The sequence below is a fragment of the Periplaneta americana genome, chromosome 3 (genome assembly GCF_040183065.1).
Source record: "Periplaneta americana isolate PAMFEO1 chromosome 3, P.americana_PAMFEO1_priV1, whole genome shotgun sequence".
In the NCBI taxonomy this organism is placed as follows: Eukaryota; Metazoa; Arthropoda; class Insecta; order Blattodea; family Blattidae; genus Periplaneta; species Periplaneta americana.
In genome coordinates this window covers 60,120,324-60,132,294 of record NC_091119.1, presented here as the reverse complement: position 1 = coordinate 60,132,294, position 11,971 = coordinate 60,120,324, and the positions used below count along the sequence as shown (strand labels likewise).

General features: G+C 38.5%; 1 protein-coding gene across 1 annotated transcript in view; it reads left to right on the top strand.

Annotated features, from left to right (window-relative positions):
• Positions 1-856: 856 nt before the first annotated feature.
• Positions 857-11,971, top strand: part of LOC138696069 (lipase 1-like) — a 43,207-nt gene continuing 32,092 nt past the window's right edge. The window contains exons 1-3 of the mRNA XM_069820594.1: positions 857-1,250; positions 2,042-2,240; positions 11,763-11,877. Of these exons, the coding sequence (XP_069676695.1) occupies positions 1,137-1,250; positions 2,042-2,240; positions 11,763-11,877 (428 nt within the window). The 5' untranslated portion in view covers positions 857-1,136. The remainder of the gene's footprint in view (positions 1,251-2,041; positions 2,241-11,762; positions 11,878-11,971) is intronic.

Here is an 11,971-nt window from a genome sequence, read left to right as displayed (position 1 = left end):
CTTACTTCCTTTTATGAGGGACCTTCTGAAATGTTCCTTGTAGCAGCTAAATTACATTATAGGAATTATTCTTATAAGGTAAATGTGTTATAATCTGACATGGAAGAAATAGCAGTGTGTTTGAAAGCATTCATTTCCTTGCATGGAATCTCTTGCAAGCTCGTTCAGGTACTACAGAACTTTCTCAAGTCTACAGGTATGCCACCAAAAAGATCAACGAGGCAAACATCATAATCATCACAACAAAAAACCTGATGATGTCTCCGAAAGTGTGCTCAACCACATTAAATCATTCAAGGGAAGGAAAAGCCATTATGGTCAGTCAAAAAGTGATGAAATATATCTTCCCAACAATTTCAACATTAAATAAATGTATGAAAATGTGTCTTAGGAATACTAAAGAAAGATTTTCAACACCAGATTTAACATATCATTTGGATATTCACGCCCTGACATTTGCAATACTCGTACATGTGACAAGTTTTGTGTGTTTACGGCTAGGCCTAAGCTTCATACAACAATGGCATATGACGCTGAATGATCCGGCAACTCCATTCTTTTGCAGTGTACAGTTTACGTGTTTTCGTTTAGGTTGCAAAATGGCTGTTGACTAGTATTATTTATTCTTTAAACAGATTCATTTTTGTCGATAGCGTTCAATCAACTGTGCCGATCGACAGAGGTAAGTAAATGTCTCGAGTACAAAGCTAACCGGTATGAGATAAAATAATAATACAGAAAGTGTAAATGAGCCCATTTGTATGCGTCAGGATATTTCTAGTGATAAAATGTATACTACACGTGTAAAACCGCAGTGGAAAATGTGGACAGACCTCGCAGTTAGAAAGTGTACATTTTATTCTTGACATTTTTGTGGGTGGAAGACAGTTACAATTTTCTCAAGGTTAGTTACAAATAGATAAGTGCATAATAAAAAGAAAAAAGTGAATATTTTAAGATATTTTTGTGATTAAGTGCGTTGCAATGGACGAACGAGTGAGTACACGGTAGAAGTGCTGGTTACCTTGCATAATAGTAATAGATAATATTAAAACACTGAACTCAAGTTGACGTTGCTCCCATCTCAATGGTGCTCAGCTTGAATTACAGGCCACGAATTTCGTAATATTATCACAATGTTAAAAATAAAGTTGAAAGGAATGTTAATTCTATTACACACAAGCAGTCTCGTTTGTTTAATACAGTCTGCTGCAGAGGATCCGGTCATGTCAGACGTCCTACTATCCACAGTAAGTATCTTTCAAAGTATTAATTATACATAACTTTAATGTTAATGTTAATTGTTAACTTACCTTTCTCTCTAGATTTCATACTAAAATCCACTGTGATGCTACAAAAATCAATTTTTAATACATTCACGAATATTATATACTGTAGTGTCTGCATTAGGTAGTTTCTTTAATTGGTATTTAACAACGCTGTTTCACCTGCGCGGTTATCTACAAAGTGTCCAAAAACAACTATTCATTTTCATGAAAGGCATATTTAATATAGTAAACGTATATATATATATATATATATATATATATATATATATATATATATATACCAGATGTATATATATATACCAGATGTTTCAGACCACACGTATCAGCCTTTTTTCTCGAAAACTATGTGATACTGGCTGTTTATAAAAAAAAAATTTGATAACCGAAATCTATGTAAAGAATCGATTGGTGGTAGTACCATTTCCCGTAACAAACCGGAAGCAGGGGTACCTGTGGTCAACTTAATTTTGTTACTGATAGATAAAATATGAACAACTACTTTTCAACAATACTATTGCCATAATTCTCATCACACACAATACCTTTTAGTCTTCTATGATACAATCACATAAAATGTTTCTATATTCAGAATTACCATCACATTCCGTATCTGTGTCTATCAAACTCTGTATCTTTGTCTGTCTACATATAGCCCTACAAATTTATTTTCTCACTCTGCTTGAAACCTGGATACGTTTAGCACATAAGGAAAAATCATAAAATTTATTTCAATTCCACTCTTTTCTTTCCAGCCAGAACTTATCCGTAAATATGGATATCCAGTCGAGGAGCACACAGTGCAAACAGAGGATGGATACGTACTCACCCACTTCCGTATTCCTCATGGACGCACCAACCCCACTAAGAACGGCAGACGCTCAGTCCTCTTGCAACACAGTCTGCTGAGTGCGTCTGATATATGGATCCTAATGGGAAGAGAGAAATCCTTGGGTAAGACATCACAATCAATGATCACATTCTTACACAACGTAGAGAACTTCCTCTACTGTAGTCTGTAGTCCAAGAAAAACCTGTTCAACAGACACTCTTAGAACGATACTCTGTCCACAGCATGAGTGTAGCTTTTCTGAATATAATTTTAATGAAACAGATGTACAGGAAAATCATTTTATTTTTACTTCAATTTTTATTGTACCTGAGATTTTGAATGTACTTGACTCCTACCCCTTCTACTAGTAAACCTCACCCGCTCTCCACACAGAACAAAGACCGCATATGCAGTCAAAGTCGCCTTTCGGTCATAGTAAATAGTAATGAGTGAGTGAGTATAGTACGTTCGAGAAATATGTTCGCGTTTTCCAGTGACGAAAGAGTTTTCAATATTGAATCACATTTTCGCACAGGTACTTTCATCATTTTGGCTACGTCGCATTCCGCTTTCCCCCACCCGCTTCTGCTGGCCCCTCTATAAAGGCTAGTGGCTGGGCTGTTTTAGCTCTTTTCTGAAAACATTTATTTCTGTTAGGAATTGGACGTCTACGTAATATTATACAACTGTTTAAAATAACTTAAATAAAAGGGCCTCGTTAAGTAATTAACTGTCACGTGATTTCCCCCCTCTCTACAATCCTGCGGCAAAACCACTTGGACGGACAGTATATAGTATGTCTGAGTAATTTTATCTTTTCGGATCAAGCAGAAGTGAAGATTGAATTTACAGTACGTAAGGTACTCTTTTAGGTCTATAGAGTAGGTACAGTTTATTTCAACATGAGTTACTAGTACGAAAGACGAAACTGGTAATTGGAATTAGGTACAATAATCTACAGTGCGATAATATGCACAAAAGAACTGAAGCCTGTATCGAAAATGTGTTTAAATATCCATATTATTATTATTTTTCAATTTAACTTCATTCTCCATATTCTACGCCAATGTCCTGTAGACAGTATAATATACACTGCATAATGAATACGTCCGTATGGATAGCTCAGTTCGTGAGTAAAAATACTTATTGTTAATACTGTACTGTATTTTGAGTAAACAAAAACCCAATAAAATTATCAAATTCAAAATCGCAATATTTTCTAGTTTACGTATATGGATGAATTACTTTTCTTCCCTCCTATACCTAGTAAAGTGATTTGTTTGTATTTTACGCCAGTATCATCGAACTCCAGTAGTGGAAGGGGTAGCAAACGGTGTTTCCGGTTCTCAACCGTTAATTCAAAGGTATAGCCAGGTTAATACTAGTAATATGAGTAAAAATAAAATGATGTCCCGGTAGTTTGGATTCCCGGAACAAAATTGGAAGTTTACTTCTCTTTCAAAGGGAACTTCCTCTGTTCTAAATTCATTTAGAATTTCTTTCAGACTAGTTGAAACATCCACCGTTAAGTTATTGAATTATGTCTCTTCTACCAATAAGTGAGGTTATTAGTCGTAAAGTGTAAAGTTTTATTTCATCTGCTATAGAGGATTAGAGGATGTATTTCTTCCCCAGTCCATTAAACGTTCGCTTTTCCTGGGTGCCTATAGGAGTGCCGTTTAAAATTTATGTATTCTACAAAACCAGAAGAAGTATTTGAAATTTCGACAAATCATTCTACTGATAATAAACCCTTTACATTTTGAACCTGTCACCTGTGCCTTAAACCTCAATGCAAACATCGCCAAAAAGGTCTGAGTATGACACCAATTATTTGAAACCTATAGCTTTGGAAACCATCTACACCAGACAACATCCAGAAGAGTGATTTCATGTCTACACTGGTGGCTCACTCACAGATTTTGAAACAGGTACTGGAACAGGAGGAACATGTTCCCTGTTTTCGTTTTACTGCCACGCTGGAAGAGGAACAATAAATTTTATGGTGAAATTCATGGTATAAAAATCACTTTCCAAAACTTATTAACACAGAAAAATATGATCTCCAAATTAGTTATCCTTTATAATTCCAAAGCAGCTAGCTATCCAGGCAGTTCACTGGCCAAAAACGTCTGGTTGCAAAGAATGCTATGATATTATTTCTCAACTTCGAAACTGTGGCAAAGAAGTTGCCCTTCAATAGCTGCTCTCCTGAAAATTACCAACATCTATTGAAAACCAAAATTATGAATGATAACATACTACAAACAGAACCCAAAAATGAAAAATAGAAATGCCCAATAAATAATTCTAATGTCATACCTGACCTGCCACGGAAACAGCAGTAGCATAATTTAGGGTAACAAAAGTCACGACTGCCTTGCAAAAGACCTTTACAAATCAATATTTTCCCCTTCACCGAAGTGCATCTTATGGAACCATCTGGAAGAGGAAAGAGATGAACACCACCTGAACAACTGCGTCGCTGTCAAACAGGAAAATTCTAAGACCTCAAATATTGGAGAGTAAGATTAATAACTTCAGCACATTATGTTAGATGCAACACATTATACAGTAACAACAACATAGTCGAGAAAAACAAAATGATACAAAAAATGCATTTTAGAATGATGATAAGGAAAGCAGCCAACTTCCACCGAACACTGGATTCGAGCATAACATTTGAACTCGATCGCGTTCTACCTTGGAGAGTGCTGCTTATAGCCTATTCAGCTGGGGTAATTTGAAGTATGTCTATTTTGTGCTCTCATATTCGTCCCTGAAGGACTCCATTGGCAATATACGAGTAAATCAAAAAAGCTACGCTCCTGTAATAGCCTGCCCCACCCATTTTGGCATGCGTGGTTGTGAATAGTTTTTCAAACACATACATTACACTGTATCTTATATCTATGGGATTTTCTAGTCCGCACTAAACGAAGTCATACTTACTAGGTTGCACATGCTGTGTTTTGATCAAGCTCTGCTCAATCTCTGCAAAGGTGAATCACACTAACTGATGTGTGTTCGGAAACCTCACACGAGAAACAGTTCTACTTCTTTGAATTTAACTTCTATGTTCTTCATAAACAGAGTCCTGCGTTTGGTTACCTAGAGTCACTGTGCAACCCTCAACAGTAGTTGCGCATGGGGTACAGGCAGGGCCGGGTATTTATGGAGATCGTGAAAATCACTACATAAGAGATATTCAATATATTTTACTAATCTTTGCGAATTAGGTGATTCTGATTAATAATATGCCGATAAAACAATCGCGACAAATCGTAAAATAGAGTTCTAATAGCGAAATATGAACACATTCGTGAATTATTACTATTGCGTGGTTTTATAGCGAATTTCATATTCTAAGTCTTTTTTTTCGGATTTTTTTTTCATTTGAATTTGTTATACGTGGTGTGTCTAAAAAGTTCGGTGAATGGTGTCATATCTGAACGGCAACTTGGCGCATGTGCTTGCGCATGTGCATGGTTCTTCAGAGACTTGGGGAGAATCGATACACAGCATGCAATGCATGTGACTGGCAGTGTAAACAGACTGCGACCAGTTGAACGTAGTCAGTGTGAGAGGAAGTGTCACAGCGCAATGGAGCAACGTGTAAACATCAAGTTCTGCTACAAATTGGGGAAGACTGCAACGGCGACATATGGAATGTTGATGCAGGTGTACGGGAGGGAAGCCGTGAGCAGAAAATGTGTTTACGAATGGTTTAAACGCTTCCGTGAAGGGAAGGAAACAATTGAGGATGAGTCACGTTCAGGTCGGCCATCGACAAGCAGAACCCCAGAAATGATCGAGAATGTGCGACAAATGCTGACACAAGATCGGCGACTGACTCTAAGATCGATTGCGGAGGAATTGGACATTAGCAAGGACACGGTGCACACCATCGTCCGCGATGATTTGGGTAAGCGGAAGATCTGCTTCCGATTTGTGCCGCACAAGCTCACAGACGAGCAGAAAGCAAAACGGATGGAAACTTCTGGTGAATTCATTTCCATGTGTGACCAGGATCCATTGCCTCTGAAAACCATCGTCACGGGAGATGAGACCTGGTGCTACCAGTTCGATCCGGAATCAAAACGGCAATCGATGTTATGGTGTTCACCGACTTCCCCGCGACAAAAAAAGAAGAAGAAGAAAAAAAAAGTCGTCTGCAAAAGTCCAAGGTGAAAACACTGTTGATCGCCTTCTTCGACAACAACGGCATCATCCACAAGGAATTTGTTCCTGCAGGTCAAACCATTAATGCTGCAATTTACCAGTACGTTTTGAACCGATTGCTACTGCGTATCCGGCGGGTTCGGCCAGAGTTGCACAGGACTGGAAAATGGATGCTGCTCCATGACAATGCCCCTGCACACTGTGCGATCCGTGTGCGCCAATTCATGGCTCACAAGATGGTAACTGTTCTTGAACACCCTCCGTACTCCCCTGATCTGGCTCCTGCGGACTTCTTCCTATTTCCCCGCTTGAAGGCGGCCAGATCAGGGGAGTACGGAGGGTGTTCAAGAACAGTTACCATCTTCTGAGCCAGGAATTGGCGCACACGGATCGCACAGTGTGCAGGGGCATTGTCATGGAGCAGCATCCATTTTCCAGTCCTGTGCAACTCTGGCCGAACCCTCCGGATACGCTGTAGCAATCGGTTCAAAACGTACTGGTAAATTGCAGCATTAATGGTTTGACCTGCAGGAACAAATTCCTTGTGGATGATGCCGTTGTTGTCGAAGAAGGCGATCAACAGTGTTTTCACCTTGGATTTTTGCAGACGGCTTTCTTTTTTTTTGGTCGCGGGGAAGTCGGTGAACACCATGACATCGATTGCCGTTTTGATTCCGGATCGAACTGGTAGCACCAGGTCTCATCTCCCGTGACGATGGTTTTCAGAGGCAATGGATCCTGGTCACACATGGAAATGAAATCACCAGAAGTTTCCATCCGTTTTGCTTTCTACTCGTCTGTGAGCTTGTGCGGCACAAATCGGAAGCAGATCTTCCGCTTACCCAAATCATCGCGGACGATGGTGTGCACCGTGTCCTTGCTAATGTCCAATTCCTCCGCAATCAATCTTAGAGTCAGTCGCCGATCTTGTGCCAGCATTTGTCGTACTTTCTCGGTAATTTCTAGGGTTCTGCTTGTCGATGGCTGACCTGAACGTGACTCATCCTCAATTGTTTCCTTCCCTTCACGGAAGCGTTTAAACCATTCGTAAACACATTTTCTGCTCACGGCTTCCCTCCCGTACACCTGCACCAACATTCCATATGTCTCCGTTGCAGTCTTCCCCAATTTGTAGCAGAACTTGATGTTTATACGTTGATCCATTGCGCTGTGACACTTCCTCTCACACTGGCTACGTTCAACTGGTCGCAGTCTGTTTACACTGCCAGTCACATGCATTGCATGCTGTGTATCGATTCTCCCCAAGTCTCTAAAGAACCATGCACATGCGCAAGCACATGCGCCAAGTTGCCGTTCAGATATGACACCATTCACCGAACTTTTTAGACACACCATGTATATCCAAGTAGACTACATTACATGGTATTCCAGGTATTCTAATTAGATTAGTGAACTCAAAAGACGGAGAATTCAACATTTCACTAATAATTTGAAAATGTTAATTTGAGGGCTGCAAGTTTTTTTTTTTTTTTCGCTTTTAATGAATGTGTGTTAAATACAGTCTCAATCCAACAAATATTGTCTATTGACCATACCGCACCTTTACCAGAATCCAACGAACCTTCAATGTTAATTATTTGGAAAGTAATATTCATACTGAATTAATACTCCAATTCCAAAATAGTTGCATTTTCCAAGAGTACAAATCAATCTCCAACAATCTCCGCCGCACCAATATTAAAAAACACAAATGATAAAATTAATCTCCATAAATACCTGCCGTCCACACCTGTGGAGTAACGGTTAAAGCGTCTGGCCGTAAAACCAGGTGGCCCGGGTTCGAATCCCGGTCGGGGAAAGTTACTAATTGAGGTTTTTCCGGGGTTTTCCCTCAACCCAATATGAGCAAATGCGGGTAACTTTCGGTACTGGACCCCGGATTCATTTCACCGACATTATCATCTTCATCTCATTCAGAAGCCAAATAACCTGATACAGCATCCTAAAATAACATACTTAAAAATATCTTCCCCTGGGTATAGGTATACAGATTCAGGTCTGCTGTTCAGTGGATCAGGCAGTCAACATGCCGAAACAAAAGAAGACGCAAGTACTCAGTCAAAGCAATTTTATAAGTAATAATTGTATTAATTTCATTTCCAGCATTTATTTACTTATTTAGTTACTTGCTCACTCATTCATTCACTTCTTTACGTACATATGTACTTATTTACTAACTTAACCATATTCACCTCTTCGCGTATTTACCATAACTTATTATTATTATTATTATTATTATTATTAATTTATATATTAACCTCTTCACTATTTATTCGCTTACTTGTTTGCTTCCTTCCTTGTTTGCTTGCTTGCTCATTCATTTCATTTTTAAGGTTTACTCTTCTGTTATGATAGTTTATTATGTATTTAGTAATTTATTTCTGAAGCATAATAATAATATAAATAATAATAACATAATATTATACTATTGTCGTACACTAACTTGCAAAAACGCTACATTTTCCCTAATTTCATAGTAGGCTATTTTGTGCCATAAACCAGGTGATTAAATATTTCGATCCGTTGATTTGGTTAAAAGAGCAGACACCATTCATGTACAAGAAGATATATTAAAAACTTATTCAACAGGGTCAAATATTCTATTTTTTAATAAAGGCATAATTCCCACTAAAGCCACAAATCATTTTCACGATAGGTACATTAAAAATTAATTAAAACAGTTTCATATTTCCCTTTTCTTAATAAAGAAATGAAAAAGAAGGAAGATACTGAGACTCGAAAATTTCACGAGTTCATACATATACTATTGCATTAATATTCTAACCACTTGCACCATGAGAACAGATGTAAAATTGCTGTCACGAGTATATACGTAAAACATCTTGTCGCTAGAAATATAGTACGTATGGTAAGAAGCAGGTTACTAGTGTGAATCATGCTTATCTAACCGAAGTATCCCGATTAGAAGATAGAATTTGTTCGATCGGCAAGTTTTTCAGTCCTAAGCTGTACATTACGACGAAGTAGAGAGAAGACTAGAGGCATTTGAAATGTGGATATGGAGAAGAATTAAGAGTGTGAAATGGACATACATAATAAGAAATGAAGCTGTGCTAGGAAGAGTGGGTGAAGAAAGAATAATGCTGAAACTGATCAGGAAGAGAAAAAAGAATTGGTTGGGTCACTGGCTGAAAAGAAACTGCCTACTGAAGAATGCACTGAAAGGAATGGTAAACGGGAGAAAAGTTCGGGGCAGGAGAAGATATTAGATGATGGAGCATATGAGGAGACAAAAAGGAAGGCAGAAAAAAGGAAAGACTGTAGAATGCTGGGTTTGCAGTGAAATACCTGCCCTTGGGCAGAACACTATGTATGAATGAATGAATGAAGATACGATACGTACATAGTTCGTAAACGGAGACTAACAAGTGAACATTCTCATGAGGGTAAATAAAACGTTATTTTTTTCTTCCACCAAATTAATAATGCCAAAAGAAGCGCTTATACAAATGTTGGCCATTCGAACGCAATTACGAGAGCCGTTTACTGAAAGACAACATAATTTCATGGAGAGATTTATTGAAATAGATACAGCAATTGTTGAACTATTTTTCAACATATTCCCCACCGGAATTGATAGGCCTATATTTCCCATACCGTAGCATCAACAGAGAAGTGCAGACGGCTATCACATATGGTTCCGATTTCAGCCTGCAGATTTCTACGATTCCATGATATGGCAAATATCTAAATTCCGATGGAGAATATGTTGAAAAATAGCTCAACAATTCCTGTATCTGTTTCAATACATATTTCCATGAAACTGTGTTTTCTTTCTGTAAACTACCTGAGGGTTACTTACTTTCCGGACGACCCTCGTAATTGCGCTCGAGTTGCCAAAAAGGGGTGGTCCTCCAGCTTGGGGGTTGGGCGAAGGGCTAACAACCCATCACCGTAAAAAACAGCTTGTTACGAACCCCTACCATAAGCCTCGGAATAGGACTGATTCTCTGAAACATACAGCAGAGTTCGTATAGGTCAGTTTCTATCTGATGCTTTTCCAATTCACTGCGGGCTAAAGCAGGGAGATGCACTATCACCTTTACTTTTTAACTTCGCTTTAGAATATGTCATTAGGAAAGTTCAGGATAACAGGCAGGGTTTGGAATTGAACGGGTTACATCAGCTTCTTGTCTATGCGGATGACGTGAATATGTTAGGAGAAAATACACAAACGATTAGGGAAAACACTGAAATGTTACTTGAAGCAAGTAAAGCGATCGGTTTGGAAGTAAAGCCCGAAAAGACAAAGTATATGATTATGTCTCGTGACCAGAATATTGTACGAAATGGAAATATAAAAATTGGATATTTATCCTTCGAAGAGGTGGAAAAATTCAAATATCTTGGAGCAACAGTAACAAATATAAATGACACTCGGGAGGAAATTAAACGCAGAATAAATATGGGAAATGCGTGTTATTATTCGGTTGAGAAGCTTTTATCATCCAGTCTGCTGTCAAAAAATCTGAAAGTTAGAATTTATAAAACAGTTATATTACCGGTTGTTCTGTATGGTTGTGAAACTTGGACTCTCACTCTGAGAGAGGAACATAGGTTAAGGGTGTTTGAGAATAAGGTGCTTAGGAAAATATTTGGGGCTAAGCGGGATGAAGTTACAGGAGAATGGAGAAAGTTACACAACGCAGAACTGCACGCATTGTATTCTTCTCCTGACATAATCAGGAACATTAAATCCAGACGTTTGAGATGAGCAGGGCATGTAACACGTATGGGCGAATCCAGAAATGCATACAGAGTGTTAGTTGGGAGACCGGAGGGAAAAAGACCTTTAGGGAGGCCGAGACGTAGATGGGAGGATAATATTAAAATGGATTTGAGGGAGGTGGGATATGATGATAGAGACTGGATTAATCTTGCACAGGATAGGGACCGATGGCGGGCTTATGTGAGGGCGGCAATGAATCTTCGGGTTCCTTAAAAGCCATTTGTAAGTAAGTAACTTGTTTAAGATTATTAGCATGTTGGAAGAAAAAAATTAACTTGCATGTGCCCCATGAGAATGTTCGCTTGCAAGAGCAAGGCGAAAAATAAGAAAGATTGGAGAATGCTGAGTTAGCAGTCTTGGGCAGAAAACTGTGAGTGAGTGAGTGAGTGAGTGAGTGAGTGAGTGAGTGAGTGAGTGAGTGAGTGAGTGAATAGTCTACACGGAAATTAATTCTATTTCCTAAAACATTAGGACTGTATTTATGAATAAATTGTACTTGTGAGGAAATGTATCAAAAAAGAAATGCAAAGAATGACTTGCAGATCTGCGTCATAACAATTATTGCAATAATACCTAAAACCTATTTACTCACACATTTCGGAGCTGGAGAAATTTACGTTACTAGTTCAAGCAATTTCGTTACTGACTGTAATAGAAAAAATCTGGATTTCTTCAACTCCTTCCTCCGCAGGATTCATCCTTGCAGATGCTGGATTTGACGTTTGGGTAACAAACATCAGAGGAAACAGGTATTCGCGCAAACATGTGACGCTGCCAACAAACACCGCCGAGTTCTGGGACTTCAGGTAAGTGCAGTTTTGTATCTCCACTTTAAGAAGCAACAAACAATAAGCATAAATGTAATATTTTCATAGTTGAATTAATAACAGAATATTAAAT